Genomic DNA, 22,305 nt, shown 5'->3' on the forward strand with positions numbered 1-22,305 from the left:
GAAGTATATGGGGGAAAAAATATTGCCCCAGATGATGGGTCATAAAATAAAAGTTTGGAGGTCTGTGACAAGCATATTGCCCCAGATAATAATGTTCCCAGAAAATCAAGCTCGAATTATGAGAAGCGTGATCTGTGGGGTCATCATGATCCACATGATGTGGATCAAATATTACTAGAGGGTAATAATTATTATCAGCTGGAGATGAATAATAAGCACTAAACAGACAAAAAGATTAAATGTTATAAACAACGTTGCTGTTAATGCTTAAGTACTTGTTTACTTGTCTTATTATACTACTTACTATAGCTGATTTGGTGAACATCTCTTAGTAAGAAATGATACTTATTTCAGCCACTACAAAGACAAATGGCTAAGTATACTGGAGAAAACATTGCCCCAGACGATGTTTCCAAAAAAAACAAATGAAAATTATGAGAAGCATGATCCATGGGGTCATCTCGATCCACATGATATCGATCAAATATTAAAAGATCATCACAAAGAAAATCCACTGGTAAGTGTTTAGAGCCATTGATTCAAGACATTTTAAAAGAATGTAAATTTGTCATTTTTGCTTTGTTGAGGGTTAATAATTATTATCAGCTGTTAATGTTTAAGTCCTTGTTTACCTGTCTCCAGTTCAAATATATATTGTGTTTCAGGAAAAGGAGGCGCGTGAGGAAGCTGAGCTGAAGCAAAATTTTAACAAAATTATTAACTGACAAAGAAAAGGTATTTATCAAAATTTCTTTAAGAACGTGGAAATAGAGCGGAACATGACTCTGCGGAATCTCCGTATGTGGAGAATTACCGGAAAGGTAAAGAAATACTCCATTTTGAAAATATTTTTCATGAGATTTATATTCTCATTACCATTATTGTGCCTTTTACAAATTTTGACTTTATATGCTGTTGTGCGGTCGCTTCCGCTCGTCTATTTGCAACAGCTCAGTTATTCGCTTCTGGTGTGCATCTTCCTTTTCCAAAGCCGTCGTCTGTTCTGTCGTTTCGTCTCAGCTCTGCCCTTATATACCTCTCGGAAGGCTAAACTTTCCGGGATCCTCCTAAGTGGCGTGAGGGAGATTGTGACAAGTGTTAGACCATGGTCATAAAACGAAAGTGTTTAGAGGTCTGTGACAAGCTTATTGCCCCAGATGATAATGTTCGTAGACAATCAAGCTCGGATTACGAGAAGCGTGACCAGTGGGCTCATCATGATCCACTTGAAATTCACCAAATATTGTTTGTACAAAACAAAGTCCACTGGTAAGTGTTTAGAGCCATTGATTCAAGACACTTTCAAAGAAAGTAAATTTGTCATTTTTGCTTTGTTGAGGGTTATGATCAGCTGGAGATGAATAATAAGCACTAAACAGACTATAAAATATGATTATTTTACACTGATTTGCATCCGTGCCTTTTGGCGTTTTCTTCTTGATCCCTATTTATTTTATTTTGACGCGTGACTAGAAAGATAATAACCTGCCGGCCGATATCATATTGCACGGTGCCGCTGGTACATCGTTGCTGTACATCAATCACAACATATTTATAGTCCAATCATACAACCCTAATATGAAGAGAACACTCCTCACACTCTCTTCTAGCAACGAGGTTCCAGTTCTATTTCCTATCTTATGACCGCTCTATCAATCGTTGACTACGTTACTCACAGTTCATTGTCCCTCTTAGGGTTGTCGCTCTCCACATGTCCAGCCAACTAGAATCCATTAACACAAATACACACACACACATACGAAGGCCGTAGACACTGGCCGTGCCGGTCAGGCGGTTCCCGGGGTCACTGGGGAGGTCATCCGCGGTGACGTCACGAGGCTCCGAGCACGTACTGCTGGGTGCTGAACCAAAATCACGTGGATTACGGAATGGTCCTGGGAGGCGATTCTTCCTTATCCAGAATGGCTCCAATTCTTCAGCCCATGCAATTAAAACCTGTAAATCGAGGTTACACTATATTAACATTCTAAACAACCTTCTCCAATTCACACACATCTCTCTATGTTTCCAATTTCAAAACCTACCTAAGTATTATTACCATTTCACAAGAAATAACAGAAAAAGAAGTCATTAATACAATTCCATAAGTAATAACAGAAAAAGATATCATACCTCGTCAAAGTGAGGTTAATCCAAGAACGGGTCCGTACCGCGCCGCACCCATCGACAATATACACTTGACACAAATCTCAAGTTGGGAGATTAACAACTCGTGACTCGGGTACGTCTTCTTCCCTTCGTATCCCGGGCCTGAGTAAAATTTCCTGAACACGTTCCCGCCTAAACCTACCGATGAACTGCGTTCACCAAACACTTTCTGTCGCAGTTAACCCTTTCCTATCTACTATTTTCATGCTTTCAGCCATACATTCAACATATACTTTTTTAGTCCGTGAGCCGCAAAAAGGTTAAATAATCTGAAAAACACGGGAAGCACCGACTGTCCATGACATTTTCCCCCTTAAGGTGTCAGCTTCTTTGGTTACGGTTGCCCGAGTTCCCCGACTTCCCCGTGGCTTAAACTTTCCTCCCAACCCTAACTCCACGCCAAGTGACTACACACCAAACCTTGTGTTAGTGGAATGGACAACAAGGAGGGGGGGAGGGATTGGTGTTTTACGCCGTGCCAGCAACTGAGGCTATATCACGGCAAGGCAGCCAGCTCTGTAAACAGATGCCACTTGCAGAGAAAGAACAGCGTGCCCGAGATGAGAAATGAACTCTGGGCAGCCAACCTTCACTGTATTGGTGACAGGCGCTAACTGTTGCGCCACCGTACTGCTGGAATGGACAACAAATGAGTACATAATGGCCGATCCAAAGGCATCCACAGGCCGTACTTTACCCACCCCGGGTATACAGTTGTAGACTAATGTAGTTTGCTTGGTGATGGAGAAACGGGAAGAGAAAGTGTCACTGTGTCGTTAAGTTACTAGGAAACAAGGTCTTTTGACACCTCTCACTTAGGGCTTAGAGGCTGCAGTGCCAGCAGTGGACCCCATCCTCTCGATTCACAGAATGGCCATGCATCAGTAACATACCCACCTCTTTACTGTCAATTCCAACTTGCTGCACATTAATCCAGCGACCTCAGTGAGCAAACCTTCTTCTAGAATCTAGACGGTTCATGCGCGATAAATCCTGGGTGTCCAGCGGTCTTCTGAACCCAGGCCCGCTACCCCGACGGCCCCGCCTACCTTAGGTCTGGAAATTGTATACTGTAGACTTGAACCTTAACATCTGCACGTGTCATGCTTCACCCTAGTATATATATATAGTTGGAAATTTACGCCGGCGTGAAGTTTATAGTATTGATGTAAGGAAAGAAGTGATTTGTGAACATTGGATTTTGAACTGTGAACATTGAACTGTGAATATTGGATTATTAACTGTGAACTCCGTTTTAAAGAACGTTTGAAAAACATTTACGTGGTGTACATTTTAAGAATTATAGATTTTGGCTTTCTAGGAGTAAAATCAAGTCAAAGATTGTAACTGTATGGGGCAGAGAATTCACAAATCGGGAAGTAGGTCAAAAGTGAGAAATTAAGAAGAAATTCTTTACACAATATATACAAAGATAAAGCACGAAACAAGCATATATTTTATTAGAATTTAAATATTACTTACTGTTTTCTTCTCATTTTCTGTTGTTTGAGTAAAAATCCATGTCGAATTGAGTAACCGGCAACGAACATCACATCACAGCTCTAGGTCAACCAAAACTTCGCCTACTCTGAAACATAACAAAATACTTGATTGGTTGACTTTATATATAATTATATATTTTAGATAAGCTGTTAAAGGGAAGCAATCCGTGAAGGAACAATTCCTAAAAGTTTGCAGTGTTTCCTCCCTTATGCATTTACGTACAGAGTGACAAGTTTAGACTTTACTGAGGGTACAGCGGTGCACCCACAACGGGTGGATGATGCACACAGCTGGAAAGGCCGCCAGGCACACAGCAGGATGAGGATGCGCAGTAATTGGAATAAACACCTTTTTTTGGTGATAAAATCATAAATCTAGGTTTTGGTAAAATGCCAAGTAAACAAAATATATAACAACCATGGGTGTTTCTAATTTACACATGAAATGTTTTATGTGTGCAGTAGTCAAAGATAATGGACCTTTTCAAAAGTATAACACTTCACCTTCAATCAAGCCATGGGGCTTTCCAATAACAAATAGGCTGATATAATATCTGCATAGTTATCAAACTCTATAACCAAAAACCATCATACCAGACTTCTGCTGCCAGTGTACATAAAATCCCACCATTTCATATTAAGTTACCCAAATGTTGCATTTTTTTTTAATAGTTCATTGACAATACATTAGCCAGTATTCTGGTAATAAAGTAAGAAGGCAATATTACTCCACATTTTGTACTCTTATTTTTCCTTAAATAATATGCGTGTGTGTTTTCGTTACACTTAATATTCATAGCCATGCAAACGTTTTCTTTTTGTGTAAGACGCAGGGTTTCTCAGATAATAATGCTCAGATGAACTTCACAACCTTTAAGAGCATTTCCACCAACAATCTTCATTTATACAGCATGCTGCGTCTGATTAAAAAATCACCACTTTTACGGGACACTTATGCTGCTCGAGCTTTTATAGCACAAGCTGCTCGAATGCCATTCTTTGCATGCATTTGTTGTTATTTATGGTTACATAGTTCGTCAGAAAATAAAACAAATCTTCCAAACTGACCTAAAAAGAACAGTAAATAAAAATACAAAAAGGGAAGACATTCAAATGACAAAAAAGAGGCATAGTAAAAATAACGAGAACGACGAAAAAACTGGAAAATTGGAAGATAAACTATTTCACGTGCGTTTGGCACCTCGTGTTTTCACAGATGATAACCTATCGCAGGTGAGCACCCGCATTTCAGAACTCAAGGCTGACATCGTCGAAATAAGACGCTGACATTGTGTAAAGGTATGGACATTTGAGATTTGTAAGATTCATAAACTGTACACGACTGTTTTATTTAAATCTTTGTCTCAGAATTGTAACATTTTATACAAACAAAACTCTGTTAGCATACTAATACAGCTTTACCTCCTTCAGTGACGAGGACCAGAAGGCACGATGATTACAGTCAGCACGTGTGTTAATGCCGGCTGTTTATTTACATTCCTCATAAATGTAAAGTAGTCAAAAACCTTTATCCTGTCTGATAACCATTTCTAGTTCAGTTCCTAAGAACAGCTATGCTCTCTAGTTATAATGTTATACATAGTTTCATCGATTTCAGAAACATTGATCAAAATCTGACGCACGACACATTAAGAATGAAGATTATATTGAAACTTTATCGAAGTAACCAATGTTTCATGTCAGAATTTTCCTTTATGCATTAGAATAAAGATCATTCGCTTAAAATTCAGGATGTTCATTCTTTATTTTTTAGTTACAAATCTATTTAAAATTACGGTATTGAGAAGAATTGAATTGAATTATTTATTTGATTGTTCGACGACCCTTTCAAAGCAGGACGACTTTATCGCGTCGTTTGATGTATGCTGCTTAATAGACATTTACAAGCCACTTATCTGACTTCTGCAGGTACTTTGTTACTTCGTGGTTCTCCATGTACCGGCTATAAAACTATCTCACCAAGGCCGCAGCTCAAGTGAAATCATTCTACCTTTCCAGATTTGTTTCAAATATGAGGACCCCCATAGACAATACTATCTGTGTAGAAATTCAAGGCAGCTTACTTAGTAACCCACAGGACGTTATCCTTGTATGAACATACTTATATACCACCATATGGTTCACCTTACTATAAGACCAAGACACAGAATAGTAACATTCCACTCCTCGAAGAGTTTCTACTCGATCTGAGAAGTTGCCGTTCTTAAGTTTGGACTAAAAGGTGATATTAATAAAATATATTTTGGGGGATGATGGTGTCTTCTTGACGACAAAGTGCTTGATTTTTGTTTTTTGGTATAGCTGATTTGGTGAACATCTCTTAATAAGAAATATTCTTTCAGGCACGAAGGAAGAAAATGGCTAAGTATACCGGACAAAATATTGCCCCAGATGATAACCTTCCCAGAAAAATCAAGCTTGGATTAAGAGGAGAAGCGTGATCCGTGGTGTCATCATAATCCACTTGAAGTTCATCAAATATTACTAGATCATCACAAAGAAAGTCCACTGGTAAGTGTTTAGAGCCATTGATTCAAGACACTTTCAAAGAAAGTAAATTTGTCCTTTTTGCTTTGTTGATGGTTATGATTAGCTGGAGATGAATAATAAGCACTAAACAGACAATAAGGTTCAATGTTATAAACAACATTGTTGTTAATGCTTAAGTCCTTGTTTACTTGTCTCCAGTTCAAATATATATTGTATTTCAGCCAAAGGACGCATGCGAACAAGCAGAGCTTCAACAAAATTTTATAAAATTATCAACCGACGAAGAAAAGGTATTTACCTAAAGTTCTTTAAGTATGTGCTGAACTGCTGAATTTTCTTATCCAGCATTTCCTAGGAGACAAGACCAGCAGTGATCTTTGATCTTTGATCTTTGTCAGCACCATGTCATCAAGTGCTTAAGGGACATTGTGTGTGTTCTTTTTTTAATGTTTCTTCTTGGTTGTATGATGTCCCACACTTAAATGTTTCAGATGAATTCTTTTTCTTCTCATTATTATTCTTTATTTAGATATTTTTATTTGTACACTTTCCTATAATGTTTACTCGGTTTTCAATTTTGTTATGTCCCTCAAAATGAATGTTATTGTACATATCATGTAAAATATTAGACCATCATGGGCTTTTTTTCTTAAATAATGTGGTTTGGTTAACAGGTAGAGACAAGAAAACTACCAGCATGATCTTTTTCACGTGTTATCTCATTCAGGCTACTTTTTCTAGTCAGGTCAATATGTATATATAGTTAGCACATTCCTAATATTATGTGTGTTTCGCTTGTTTAGTATTTCAGAATATTTTTTTACATGTGAATAGACCTCTATATTGCTTTTTCACATTCCATAGTTGTTTCATGAAAGATCATGCAAGTGCTTTAACATTTTAAAAAGTACAAGCACGAAGCATTTAATGAAAACAACTGTTAAAACTCAGCTCCTTAAGCAAAACATTATGATTTATCTCTCCTCAAAAAATGGCATATTGTACGACTTTAAAAATATATAATTAGAAAATTTATCATCGAAAGCTTATTTTTAAACAATCATTACAGCACAAAACGCCTGCTGCTCCCTAAAAATCTTATATTTATTGAACTTTTCATTATATTCTAAAATAAATATTGTACTTTCAAGAAGAAAATATCCAACATATTTCATGAAGCAAGTTCGTTATTAAAAATCAGCTTGACTTTGTCAGCACCATTTCATTTACTTATTTGCATATTTTCTGCGTGTGTTTGTGTGTGTGCGCGCGTGCATGTGAGCTTCTCTTTCTTTATCACACACACACATATGTGGTTACACATGCAAGAGATGAGAGAATGATACAATCAATAAGTTAATAATACATATAGCAGAAAGTAAATTGTCATCAAGTGTTTTTAACGGACATTGTGTTTGTTCTTTTTTAAATGTTTCTTCTTGGTTGTATGATGTCCCACACTTAGATGTTTCAGATGATCTTGCTTGGACCACGGTCAAAACAATGGAGTTAAACATAATCTGGATACACGTAAATGTATTTAAACATATTAAAACGCACCTCTTCCGTCACCAAAACTCTTAACAACATTTCCCACCATGCTAGTCTTTTTTCACACCCTTCTTTTTGGATTATCATGCTACTCTCATTTAACCGTCTACTAACATTTGAACTCCGCGTGGCCAGCAAAGGACACGAGGTACCCCGCAGCATACACCGCCATCTATCAGCCATGGAGAGACTGGATCACTTGTCTGTGGAAAGTACAGGCTGGTAAAAGCTTCAGGCTCACAATCTTGGGGGTCGGTGGGGGGGTGGGCAGCTGATGCAGTTTGGCATTTTGGCGGTCTACCATTAATCACTCGCCAGGTCCTGGCCATCTTGTTACACCTCGCGACAGATGGTTTACAAGCAGTTGATGCATTTTTCATGCACCTGTCACCCACCTGGACAGACATTATCGACATCTTCTCCGCATAGCACATTCCTCTAAGATTGTCTGACCGAGAAGGGGAAAAAGGAGTTCTGGGTAGGAATGATGGTAGACTGGGTTTCTCGCTTTGTTAGTCTTGGCTTCTTTGCATCCATTCTCGGGATGTCCATCCTGTTGGATGTATAAATGTGTTGACGCTGTCTCCACACTCCCAGTACTTTAGCATTCTTTCACTCTTAGCCCTTTCCTGGTTAACCATTTAAGGTACGTTCACCTTGACTATGGCAACGAATTCGAAGAATCCTCTAATACCAGTTTAGTTCGTACATTTTAATGTAATCCACCTATGCGTGTCCTTGATGAACACCACAAGCAATCTTGATCGAAAAGTTTTGTAACTTCTGCCAGCGCACAAATAAAGACAAATAACTGCTCGAAAATTACTATCATTATCAATATTAAATAATTATCACCTGCTGTGTTCACTACCTCGTGAGTAACCTTTAAATAAAGACTGCGTGCAGAGAGAATGGAAACATAGGCTTTCCTTGTTTAGAGCTTGCATGAAGCTTTCCAAAGTAAGGAATTATGTGATTATTGATAATCTTGGGGTAAACTGTGGACTGTGGCTAGGCCCATGAAAAACACGTATTTGGCATTGTCGTCTGCTACAAGCACCCCTTTCTTTCAGTGATAATTCTTTTGAAACAGCCCAAACACACCGGAACATAACCTTCTAGGAAGAAGCTACGTAAAGGACAGCACGTAAAGATCACGTACGTCCTTCCACGTTGTCTGATAACGTCGCACGGGCGATATACCACTCGCCTCTGTCCGGAAAGTAAATGATTAGCCAAAATGAAGTTATACGATTACCAATTATCATTGTTTATTATAATTAGTTTAAATTACTATTGATATGATACTTAAGTGCATTTTTGTTTTGTTGTATGTGTGTTGTTTGTTTTCGTGGAAAGGGGGTGGGTCACTGAGCAGGGCAACAGCCCATTGGTCAATCTTGCGGACATGACTGTTGACCATCGCGCCTGCGCACTGTGTGAAGCACGATCACGTGACAAACACCATCTCAAAACGTCACACCAACGTGCTTTACGCCGAGCTGATGCTGAGTAAGAGAGTTGGCTGAAGAGGATCAGATTTCGTCGTAACAAGACGTCGACATTGTTTAAAGGTTTGAGAATTTGAGCGTGTCTTCTTAAGGAGTAGATTTGTAAGATTCATAACTGCACACGACTGTTTCATTTAAACATTTGATTATCTCAGAATTGTCACATTTTATACAACGAAACGCTGTTACAGGATAATACTAATACAGATTTACTTTCAGTGACCATTCAGCACGTGTGTTAAAGCCGGTGTTTATTCACATTCTTATAAATGCAAAGAAGTCAAAAACCTTTATCCTGTCCGATAACTATTTGTAGTTCAGTTCCAAAGAACAGTTATGCTCTCTAGTTATAATGTTACACACAGATTCATCGCTTTCACAAACATTGATCAAAATCTCACACACGACACAGTTAAGAATGAAGATTATATTGAAACTTTGTCGAAGTAATCTATGTAGATGTAAGAATTTTCCGTTACACCTTAGACTAAAGATTATTCTCTTAAAATTCAGCATGTTCATTTTTCATGTTTCATTTTTTTAGTTAAAATTACGGTATTGAAAAGAAGGTTTAGCTGTATAAAAAAATGAAATGCACATCCGTTCAATTAAGGCAGGGCTTCTGCTTACGTAAAAAATTGAGTACAGTACGCATTAAAGTTTGGAGGACCCCTTCAATTTTCGGCAATGGGTTCCCAGGGGACCCCTTGAAATTTGGGCGAAGAACAGATACAAAATTGATTAAGTGTAGTGGCTGACATCGTAGCCCCGCGGTTCTCAAACGGTGGGGCGCGACGTGCTTCCAAGGGGGGCGCGATGGTGGTCATTTTTTAAAGTTTCTTATACCGGTACAGTATTAGTGAAATTAGCTTACATTGCTGGCTAAGGGGGGCGCGCGGACGCACCTTTGTTCGTCAGGGGGGCGTCATCAGTAAAACGTTGAGAACCGCTGTCGTAGCCCAATCTATTGTTGTCGTCTGCTGCGAGGTGAGAGTAACTTCCCTTGCACTGAGGTGGGTTTTTTTTTCCCCCCTTACCGGGAGGGGTTTCATTAACCTATGTTGTTGACAGCATGGTTAAAATCATCGTCTCAGAAACGGGAAGAAAGTGAGCACCTTAAGTACAGTGAGCATAAGCTCATCACAGATGCTTGCACAGACTTCACGGCACAGAAATCTCGCCGTTTCTGACTAGACATTACAGTGCTTTAGAGTTAGCCTGGGACCCCCTTAGAAATCTGAAGAAGGGGTCCCTGGAACCCCAAAGAATTTAGCCTTAGCAGAAGCCCTGATTAAGGTATGCATCGTCTTGAAATAGGGAGTATTCAATTATATCCTTTTAATTAAATACAGTCTCAGTTTGTAATCTCGCATCTCACCACAGTTTTACGCAGAACACATATATCTCAAAATTTGTTCTTGTTGGAGTATAAACACTTTATATCACCATCCTCCCTTCTCACCTAAAGTCTGTTTTGGATGGATGGTGGTGAGATATTAAGTTCATACTATACCTATACTTGTTCACACAAAATCTTTGTTAGACAAGATGATTTGTTTATCTAAGAGATGTTTTATTGCTTGCTTCCACTAAGTTATTTTATGCTTTTATTTTTTTTCAGGGTTGTCAACACCTAACAGTTATCATGACTTTCCGGTTGAACTTGCCACCATCTGAAATTGCGCGGCTGGCAAGATCAGAGCAGTCTGCAGGATATGGTGAGATTAAAAAACAGTCCCGAGAGGGCTGGAAAAAAATGAAAGAATTAGAAGAAGCCCGTAAAGCTGGCACAGCACCAGCCATGAAAGATGAAAAGGGGAAGTAAGGCATCACCTTTTGTTCATACGTTCAAAACATTTTTAGGTTTTTGTAATTTGTGGAATATTGTAGCTTGTTGACTAATTGTTTATTCTTAAATTTTATTTTGATTTCTTTTTTATTCTCTCTATAACTTTAAGGCAATTTATTTTCGAAAGTCCTTACGTGGAGAATTTTCGCCGTAAGGCCTTATAAATCCTTATGTTTGCCATGTGGTCCTTACAATTCCTCACAGACGTCCTTGCATTTTACCACAGATTTATTTTTCATGCCTCATAAATCCACAAATTTGTTTTCGGAGTCAACTTTGGCGCGAAATGCAGAGGATTCTTGGCCTCACCGCTATTTTAATCACACGACTGCCAAGTCTTGTTCGCGACAAGAACTTGCATTTTGCGAGATTTTCATCTTGTTGGATGACCACATTTCTTTGTCTTCTTGACGATTCAAAAAATGCCGGGGAATTGTTCTTTTTAGGAAAACTGGCTAAAGGAAGAAAAATATAAAGACTGGTTGATAAAAGACTCTAAAGATAAACATTGTGCACGATGTGCTGCCTACAGAATATCCTTGAATTTTTCGTCCATGGGCGAAAGTGTTTTGAAGAACCACTTGCTTACTGATAGACACAAGAAGCGCATGAAAGTATTTCTGGAAGATACACGCGTTTGTGTTACGGATAACTTTAGTAAGGTTTAAAAATAATGGGCTGTTATGCTTGACAGTTTCAACTCATTGCATCTTTGGTTTAGCATTAGGATCACACTCTTCTCATTCTTTTTCTGATCCTTCACGCCTTTGCATTCCTTGTATGCACCTTAATTAAAAAAAAAAGTTTGATCTACACATCTGTACTACACTAGTTTCCCCTCCATATTCGCAAAAAGCACACTCTTCTTTCAAAAGGTCTTTACAAACTTATCTCTTTCTTGAACCAGAGCCTTGATCATCTAGTACTGTGCATAGTTCTATTTCTCTTTTCCCCCCCCCCCTCCTTTTGAGTGTGTGAGAGAGAGACAGGAACTAACTTTTGTATTACACCACAGAATGGCTGTCAGGTCTTGCAGTTATTATTACTTAGATTTATAGAAAATTTGGAACATTAACATTAACGGTGTATGTTATCAGCGCTTACTTGACAGCATCCCTGATCCTGGGAGCCCCAATTTTCAAGACTTAACGGGCAAGGCTTGTGAGAAGGCTGTGGCGACAGTCGAAACGTTTCAAAAATATATTTAGCTACAATTACATAGCACGAGAGCAATACAGAAGAAATAAATGATTGTTTCTCACTTAATTACCACTATTTCGATTGCCGATGTTTATAAAATATCGGCCATTGTGTCCTTCCGCCAAGTAACCACAATAGCTTCCCGAGATGGTCAAGGAGACGAACCTACGTGTGACGTAGGACCAAGACAGACAAGTGTCAGTGATCATTGCTAGGGTTTTAACTCGTGATCGGTGGTGTCTCGTGAGATAATTTAGGTTTTAAAGTAAACTTTTCAAAGTATAGTTTGAAAAATTATACACTTGTTGACTAATAGTTAGGGAGAAATAGGAATAAAATTACAGTTATTATCAACAGTGGATTGATTGAAGAGCTATGATTCTGTTTTCAGGGATATTAATCCTCACATCCCCCAGTATATCATGCAGGCTCCTTGGTATATAGGAGCCAAGACTCCTACACTTCGTCATCAACGACAACAGGTCTGTGACAAGCTTTCCTTATTCTTAGCTTATACAAACAATTGCTAATATTTTGCTTATGTTAGCTCCATTAATAGTTTATGCAAGTTGACTATATAGTTTCATTTGGTGCATGTGTGTTTTGGATTTTATGTTAAGTATTTAATATTTTAAATGCTGTACTCTATTAACATATGTGTTACAAAGGTTTTGATATTCTCATAAGTTTGTCAGTCTACTCTATTCTTCGTATTTTCTCAAAACTTAAAGAGTGATAAAATTTATTTCATATAAGTGGTCCGGTAATTCATCTCCCTATAATAATGAAGATTTATATAGCGTTTTTCCGTTGATTTGCTCAGTGCACTTTGCAGAAATGATATACAGACTGAACCACTAAGAACCACGCACTCATATGCACATATAGCAGACACGCTCATTTCTACAACAGACATCCACTCATGCATAGAGTAAATTACAGACTCACATTATGCATGATCATGGTCAGGACAGGGTCACTGGGAAGTACCAGTCTTGGACTTAAAGGTGATATTAATAAAATATATTTTGAGGAATGATTATGCTTTCTTGAAGATAAAGTGCTTGATTTTTATTTTTGGTATAGATGAACATTTCTTAATAATAAATGCTACTTATTTTCAGCCACTAAGAAGGAGAACATCTAAGTATGGTTTTGAGAGTAAGCGCGACAACTGGAGTCATGTTGATGCAGATGAACATCTGTGGGAAGTATTTGAAAAATTCAAAAAACTTGAGAGGGTAAGTGTTTAGAGCCATTGATTCAAGACACTTTCAAAGAAAGTAAATTTATCATTTTTGCTTTGTTGAGGGTTATGATAAGCATTTTCATCTTGCTGGAGAAAATTTGCCTTGGATAGCGAACAAAATTTCGGATAACAAAAAGCCAATTGAGCCACACATGACTGACCAGTATGTCATCATTTGCACTCAAGACACAGTTAGGATTGGTTTTACAAAAAAAAAAAAAAGGCAGAAGCAACAGAAAAGGGAAATCACCCCCGATTTTACAATGTCACGTGCTCATGGGGAATCCAGGCAGTAATTCTACCCCTTCCTCCCAACACCTCCATCCACCCACACTATCAAAACGGCAAGTTTTTTAATGTTGAAATGCTTTCTTTAATGTTTTTAAAGTTTATTTAACTCCATTTATATTGTATTATAACTGTTCTCATTAAAAAAAAAACCTATATAGCCTGTAACTTTCAGACATTAGCAAGTCAGCAGGGCTGGGAACCAATTAAATCTATTTCCTTTATTTCTTATGGGAAAAATTGTTTCGGATAAGGAACAACTTTCCAGAATGGATTGTGTTCATTAACTGAGGTTCCACTGTATTGTGTTTAAGGCAAAGCAGGCACTCAACAAGTAATCTCATTATTATTGTTTTGAAGAATATTGAAGTTTGCGTTAACATAGACCTACATTTAGATTCTTGCATGCATAGATGGATGGATTTTAGCATCAACTACATGCATCATAACCAAATGCTGTACTTTTTCCTGTAGGTAGGTGATGACAGGACAAGTATACAGAAGATATGGATATGCCTGGTCAAAAGTTTGAAACAAAGCAGCGCTTCAGTGTGAGGAATCTTCGTATCCGGGAAGATACAGCAAAGGTACAGAAATGCTCCATTTTGACAATATTTTCCATGAGATATACACTCTTCTTGGCATTATTGTGTCTTTTAAAAATTTTGACTTTTTTAATTTTTACAAGGATTTGTAAAAATAGAAGGATTTTCAGTAAAAAGAATAATTTTATATATATTTTACTTGCTAACTTAGTATAAAATCTGCAGTTTATTTTTTGTTTTTTCCCAAACCTCACAGCGGTCCGGTGGCGCAACGGTTAGCGCTGTTAGCGCCTGTCACCAATACAGTGAAGGTTGGCTGCCCTGAGTTCATTTCTCGTCTCGGGCACGCTGATCTTTCTCTGCACGTGGCATCTGTTTACAGGGCTGGCTGTTTGCCGTAATATAGCCTTAGCTGCTGACACGGCGTAAAACACCAATCCCCCCCCCCCCCCTCCCAAACCCCAATTTCTAGCATGATTTTTTGGTCATAGTCTCATTCATGCCTTCCATTCATATTGTTTTCGGTTTTGTTTGTTTTTTTTCTCTATAGTACCTGTTCAATCTAGATCTCAACTCCGCACACTACGATCCCAAGACAAGATCAATGAGAGACAACCCCTTTCAGGGTTCTGGAAAAGATGCGATAATGTAAGTAGTTGACTAATTTTATGAAAGCCATTCTCATACCAGTTGCTCCATAGTTAAAGTTGGTGTCAAGAATTATGAAAAGAATTATGTTCGTTGTGTTCCCTTTATTGTTATCCGTAAAGAGGGAGTTGCAGACTTTAACTTAAGATTTAATTTTTAAAAGGGAATGTGCCTAATTACTGTTTGGAGAAGAATAGCTTGCACATGCGTGTCAAAAATGTTCTCAAACATTTAGTATGAAGAACAAATTTTTCTTATATCACTTATTTCTCTTTTGCAGAGAAACGCTGTATATTGGTGAGAACGCTGTAAGATTATCTGGAGATGCAGAGGAATTTGCTAGGAAGCAATGTAAGCTATCCATCTTTTAGCACAGTGCATAAGATGGGAACATGTTTATAACTATAATCTTGTATATATCTTTTTAAACAATTCTTTTGCAACAGATAAATTGTTAATTGGTCTTTAAATTGTTTTTCGTAAATGCTATTTATAAACTCGCTGAGCCCAGGCTGTTTACAGGGTAATTCTGGTAGCTATCTTTAATATTATCCTTTCATTATTCTTGTTCATGTGTTTAATAATTTAGGCCATAATTTTTCACAGAAATTTGTGAAAAGTGACATAACCTGTTGCAGTATTTGCATGGGAGGCTTATGAGAAAGGCACAGATGTCCACCTGCAGGCTGATCCTACAAAACTGGAGCTTCTGCACAAGGAGTTCTTGCAGCGCCGTGACACCTTCAAGCAGACAGCTAAGGACAGTGTGCTTGATCGATATGGAGGACACGAGCATTTGGAGGCTCCTCCTAAGCAGTTGTGCTGGCTCAAAACAGTGAGTTTGTTGGTGTGGTTTGTTAGGCAGCACAGATCCTGATTTTGATAGTCTCCCCTGTACAGTTATGCTGGCATTGTCCATCCAAGTTTGCTTTATTTTGCATTCCTTGTTACATGATTTTCTTTTAATAGTATGATTAAGTATAATCACATATTAGAGTAATAAGAAAATTAAATACATCGTTACATATAAGTACTATTAGTCACCCTTGTAAATGTTATTTGCTAATGTAATTTAGTATTCCAAGCACAACTGCAAATGGTGCTGCTCCATCCACCCTCTGTTGAGCAACTGGATTGTGTTTTGTGTAGAATAGTGTCTTGACGTCTGATGCACCAGTCCAAATGTGCACATTATTATTCACAGATCTGTGAGCTAAAGTGCACTTGCTGGCAAGCTGAGTCTTTTGGCTAAAGACTGGACTCACAATTCACAAAGAGACTTATAACGCCACAAAGCAAAGCATTGCAGATTGTATCAACAAGGCCAAAACATCACATCCTCAGGCTCAAATTATCAATTGCACCTCCTCCAAGACATTTTTCGACATCTGCAGTCGAATGACTGAAATTAGCAAGGCAAAACCACTGCCCACAACCTATCCTGCTACACAGCCTTTGTAAGGCTGAAAGTGTTTTGTGATTATTTTGCCAACAAGATATCAGACATTTGATTATCCTTGGCCTCGATATCGGTGCCTGACAGCGTCTTGTAATGTTCTTCTGGGATGCTCTCTGACCAAATTTTGACTTTCTCTGACGCGATGTAAAGGTGATTATTCTGAAAGCTAAGCCAACAATTTGTTAGATCCAATACCCACAAGCCTTTTTCTTTAGTGCTTAGATATTTTACTTCCTGCCGTCTCAAACCTGCTTGGTCTGTATCGTGCCCTTGTCCGCTCCAAGGTAGACTATGGATCCATCATCTGTGTCTCTGCTTGAGAGTCCTACCTCAAAATTCTCAATCCTATTCAACATCAAGGGCTCCACATTTGTTTGGTTGCCTTGGTTACCACGCCTGTATAAAGTTTGTTGGCAGAAGCTGGTGAGCCTCTACTTTCTCTCTCCGTCGTTTGAAACTCATGCTATCAGAAGGGTTTTGCTGCTCTCCTGCACAAATCCCTCTGTCTCTTGAATATGACGGTTTATTATGAATAATCTGTTATGGAGTATTTGGAAAACACTTCCATCCTGGTTATTGAACAAGTCTTGTAACTGTTGCTTGTGAAGGGGGGTCATATCAAAATGGTGAGTACAACCTTTCAGTGAAAAATTGTCTTATATAGGGTAAAAAGTTTACATTCTAAACACATGCATACTATACACATTTAAGTTATTGGAATCCAAATACCTCATCCTCTTCACTATCACCTTGAGAGATCCATTCACTGTAACTCATGTCACTCTGACTGCCCGCTCTGCTCCGAGACATGTCACACGACTTTTGACACCGCCCCTTGTGTAGTCCGCAGCCTCGGCCTTGACCTTTAGTTGTTCTTGCCATACCCTGTTGTTAGAATCTGGTAGATCTTTCCTTCTGGTCAGTCTGTTTGGGCTGATGGTGCTGTCTCTTGTAAAGTTCTGTGCTGTCTTGTCGTTGTTGAGATCAAAGAGAGTCCTGATCTGCTTGATAACTCCAGAGCGAGAAGTGTTGGACCTTGATTGTAAAACAGATATAATATAGAAAGATACCATAGTATTTTAAGTAATAAATTACACCTATTTTGAAGTTATGTGAAATCCATATCAAAAATTATTAATATAAGCACAGTTAATGGAAGCTGGGATGTTCTCACTAGTTTTGTCTTTCACTCCTCCACATCTTTCCTCTCTACTCTTTTCCCCCCTTCTATACTGAATGAATGTGTCTTGAGAATGAAAATGGACTTGTAATAATCAATGTGATAACTGTCATATATTTATATTGTGCTTATTTAAAAAAAAAAAAAACTCATGCTCTCGTATGTCTGTCGTTTAAAAGCTCATCCTGGAAACCTTGCATACCATGCTGTTTTCGGACCTGAGCGTGCTGCCCTGTATGCCATTCATACCAAGGAGCAAAAGCCAATATCACTCCGTGTAGCACCTCACCTACAAGCTGCCGGAATAGATATTCGACAGGTAGAGCCTCTTTCTCTACTAACAGCTCATCCTTGGACCCTTCCTGTTCCAGAGATTTGTCTTGATCTTACAGCTTTTAAAAAATGGGGTCACTAGTGACTTCATTTTTCTCCAACATTTTCATGAACTCCTTTCTGACTATCCTGGATTCTGCTCCATCTTTACAGATGGCTCCAAAGTCCCAAGTGGTGGCCTGGTCGATGCGGCAGCAGTTCCGTCCTGCCAACCGCATCGGGCTGCTTCAGTCCGACGGGCAGATGACTGTTCAATTTTCACTGCGCAACTTCACACCATCTTGCTAGCCTTGCAGCATGTTCACAGCTCTTTGGAGCACAACTTTGTGATTATTACAGACTCTATTTCTGCCCTCCAAACTCTTCTTTCCAATGATTTTGACCACCCTCTTGTAGTTCAGTTTAATAAAATTCATGCAGCACTCATTCGGCGAAACAAAGACATTGTTTTTAATTGGGCTCCTGGCCCTGCTGGTAAGGGTAATGTCCGAGCAGACAAGGCTGCATGTCAGTTCCCTGGCAAATTACAGTCTCTGATATCATCAGACTGTAAATCTTTCTTCTCAGCCTTCGTTCAGTCCTTATGGCAATGCCACTGGGACACTCTAGGCCAAAATAAATTATATGCCACTCTTCCCTGTCTTTCCAACCACCTACCATCGTGCCATCATGTGAGGCGGGAGGAGGTGGTCCTTGCTAGACTTTTTCCATGGTGTAGGGGAAATTTTAATGTGTTACATATTTTGATTGTTTGTCCTGAGCTCCAGACTATCCATTGGCAGTTTTATGAATAGAATTACTTGTTTTCCTTGATCGGGCCCATCCCATCGGCAGCAATCTTTACATTTTTAAGGAAGATAGGACTTTATCATCTAATTTAAGAAATTTTATGTCCTGATAGTTTTCTTTTGATTTTTGGTTTGTTGGTGGCCTTTTTGGGCTTCACCACCCCTTTTTACGCTTTATCCACTCTTACATTTTGTTATTGTGTTGACTTTTTAAAGAATGTTATGGTTATATGACTTGGGAAGTTTTGTCCCTAAACTTTTAAAGTTACTTTTGTTGCCATGATATATCCCTTGTTGCTGGCACAGCATCAAACACAAACAACTGGCTTTGGGCAAGATTTCTACATACTAAAAGCTTACTAATGAGGATAATAAATAACATAAGATGAGGGAAAGGGGTTTCAGATTGTAGCACCTAAATATTGCACTTTGCTTTGAGGTGAAAAAGCAAGTGGGACATTGTCCCTTAGTGCAGTGGTTCTCAAAGTTTTTCGGACCGCAGACCACTTTACTTAAGTAAGAGCTACGGCGGACCACCAAGGCCTAAGTAAAAAATTATGGCGGACCACCAAGGCCTAAAAATCAGTCTGTACTATGTATTTCAAATTTAAATTGCAGCATTTGTTTCATTACAATTCAAAACTAAATGTCCTTTTGTAAAAGTAATATAGTAATAAGTTGACATAAAACTACTTATACCTCGTTATTTGTAATTAAAATGTTAATGCGAGGAATGCATCACTTTAAACATCACTTTGATGTCAGCCGCGGACCACACTTTGAGAACCACTGCCTTAGTGCATTAAGTGAGTCAGTGCATCTTTGTGTGAGCGAAAGCTGAATTGATAAAATAAATCCAGCAGATTAATGTACCTGGACATTCTTGCCCGTTTAACAGGAGGACTATGTCGAATACTCGAGGCATGGCACGGTCATCAAAGGCCAAGAGAAGGCTGATGTCAAGTCTAGATATGAAGAAGATGTGTTTCCAAACAATCATCAGGTATGCAGCTAAAAGAGAATCTATAATGATTGCTTTGGATAAAGAGCTTGTGTAGTCTGAGAACTAGTTCATAAAACTAGATTTATGGAGGAGCCTTGATGGTATATGATGTCAACATTGCAGGACTTGGCTTCTCAGTGCCATGGTTACTATGCACTCATGTACACTTGTTGATTTTATTGCAGAGTGTTTGGGGTTCATTTTGGAGGGATGGACGGTGGGGCTACAAATGTTGCTATTCCCTGGTGGAGGAGTCTTACTGCACAGGCAAAGCTGGCATCGTAGCTGAACAGGTGAGCGGGGCGTAAGACTTTGTTTAATGGTGAAGCATTTTATGATGACTAGGGTTCTGTTAGGTGACAAGAGATCTCTACAGAAGTTCTGAGTTTCTACCTGTATATTTCATTATAACGTGTTGTACACCAAAACTATCTTATCTGCTTTAGTGGAACAGCAGTCTTCACATTATTAGAATGTAGAAAAAGTAAAATTTTGTGGTGAAATTCAAATATTGCAGTTATATAGGGACAAACATGTTCTCCCTCCCCTAATATACAAGTTTTTAAAGGCTTAATTTTCTTTTCTGATTTGGCATGATATATTACCATGTCATTGGAAGTGGGTTAGTTAAGTTTTGTTGCCAGTGGATTAAAAGTCTTGATAAAATCCAAGATCAGCTGAGACTGTTATCTTATTTCTGTCAAGTGATGGTGTGAACGAAGCCTTTTATATTGGCAGGAAAGCATTGGTATAGCCAGTCACCTTAGTGTAGAGCAAGGGACAGTGGCACTTAGAGAGACATCCACAGATGACCAGCCTGACAAGGTATGTAGAAAATGCAGGGTTTCAGATTGTAGCACCTAAATATTGCACTTTGCTTTGAGGTGAAAAAGTAAGTGGGACATTGTCCCTTAGTGCATTAAGTGAAATGGTTCACTTTACCTGTAAGTGAAAGATTCAAATTACAAGCCTGATCTCTGATCAGTACTCAAATATTTTTTTATGCATTTGATTGGCTGATCTGAAAGGGTTTGGGATTTTTGCTGACTTTGATGAGGAAGGAAGCCCGAGTATCTGGACATAATCTTCAAATAAAGCTAGTGAACAGGTGTCATATACAGATTTTTGATGATGTTTGACTTACATTGTTTCTTCTCTTGTTGCTTCTTATGTGTATAAAGTTGTAAATGAAACAAAAAAGGAACTTATTATTTATTTAACATCACAGCAGGAGAAGAAAAAAAAGAACAAGGACAAAAAGAAGAAGAAAAGGAAGCACAGATACTCCAGTGAGGATGAATCAGATGAAGAGAAGAAGAAAAAGAGACTTAAGAAGGTATAGTTTTAGGTATATATACCTTATCTCTTAAGGTATAGAGGTATAGTTTTCTGTTCTGGAATGTTGCTTTGTGTATTCTTCATAGTAATATATCAGTGTACAAGAAACTATCATCATAATTACCAGATTATGATTTTTAAAACTTAGTAGACTTGCTTCAATAAGAAAAAAATGATATGTAAAGCTTGTTTTAGGGTAAGAAATCATTTCAAACTAGACACAGTTGGTCAATTTTAGAAAGTAGTTTCCCATTGTGCAGGTCAAAATGAAAGTAAACAGAGAGAATTTAAAATTGTCGATCTACAAAAACTGAAACTTCTGCACAAGGAGTTCTTGCTTGTAGTAGAGCTAAATCATATGGTTAATGTGATATATAACATGATAGCAAACATAATCTTTTGAATTAAATAGTTCCAAATCTGTATAACCTTTCTCACTCATTGTCAAGAAAAAATAAGTTTCCAATTTATTATAGTTGTGAACTGGTTGAAATATATCCTTCGGTGTTCAAACAACAGTCACAACCCCTTTCTTGTATTAGAGTAAACATTCATTGGTTCCTTATTAAATACGCGAATTCCTTACTGATGGTGGGGACATACTACTTAAAAATTTAAGTAGATAATGTGTGTATTTCTTTAATGAATATAATTTTCATGTCTGGCATGTCCTGTGTGCTTTCAGGCCTTGGAAAAGAAGCGAATGACTGAGCTGTTGCAGATAGACGAGCGGAACCGACCATACAACAGCATGTGCGACGTGCGTGCTACCACAGAGTAGAGACGGAGGCATTCCGAATGAAGCAGACCAGAAGCGAGGACTCTATGGCTGCTTTGGTTGCAAATGAGTCCCATGCTTTGTTTAAATAATTGAGAAATGCTTTCAGGTCCAAATGTTTTACAATAGATGACACATTACACGTTAGTGAAACGATGAGATTGGTATTGAAAAAATTGAACAATGTCATGCATGTGACTCATGTTGTAAAATATTAAAGACATTGAAAACAAATGTTATCAGTGTTTACTGTTTGGAAGAACTGCAGAGATTAAAATCTTCTTGCACCACTACGCTGTGTTGGTGCTAAAGAAACGTTTTGGATGAGCGTGTAGTATGCCTTATGTGCACGAATTTTTAAACAAAGTCACAAAGTTATATTTTAAACACTGCTACCGACTTA

General features: G+C 38.2%; 1 protein-coding gene and 1 long non-coding RNA gene across 2 annotated transcripts; both read left to right on the forward strand.

Moving 5' to 3' along the window:
- Window positions 1-5,427: 5,427 nt before the first annotated feature.
- Window positions 5,428-7,407, forward strand: LOC112564694. The gene is made up of 2 exons (XR_003099255.1): window positions 5,428-6,203; window positions 6,404-7,407. It is a non-coding gene; the product is annotated as an uncharacterized LOC112564694 (long non-coding RNA).
- Window positions 7,408-9,177: 1,770 nt separating this feature from the next.
- On the forward strand, window positions 9,178-22,136 carry LOC112564089 (pre-mRNA-splicing factor SLU7-like). Its single transcript, XM_025238683.1, is given in 16 exon segments — window positions 9,178-9,307; window positions 10,866-11,065; window positions 12,685-12,775; window positions 13,418-13,534; window positions 14,305-14,318; window positions 14,321-14,417; window positions 14,926-15,023; window positions 15,304-15,374; window positions 15,662-15,858; window positions 16,228-16,231; window positions 17,842-17,981; window positions 19,682-19,786; window positions 19,972-20,079; window positions 20,525-20,611; window positions 21,015-21,122; window positions 21,810-22,136. Coding segments are annotated over 15 exon segments (1,509 nt in total). The 5' UTR covers window positions 9,178-9,307; window positions 10,866-10,889; the 3' UTR covers window positions 21,906-22,136.
- The last annotated feature ends 169 nt before the right edge of the window (window positions 22,137-22,305 follow it).

Source organism: Pomacea canaliculata, linkage group LG5, assembly GCF_003073045.1.
Source record: "Pomacea canaliculata isolate SZHN2017 linkage group LG5, ASM307304v1, whole genome shotgun sequence".
Classification (NCBI taxonomy): Eukaryota; Metazoa; Mollusca; class Gastropoda; order Architaenioglossa; family Ampullariidae; genus Pomacea; species Pomacea canaliculata.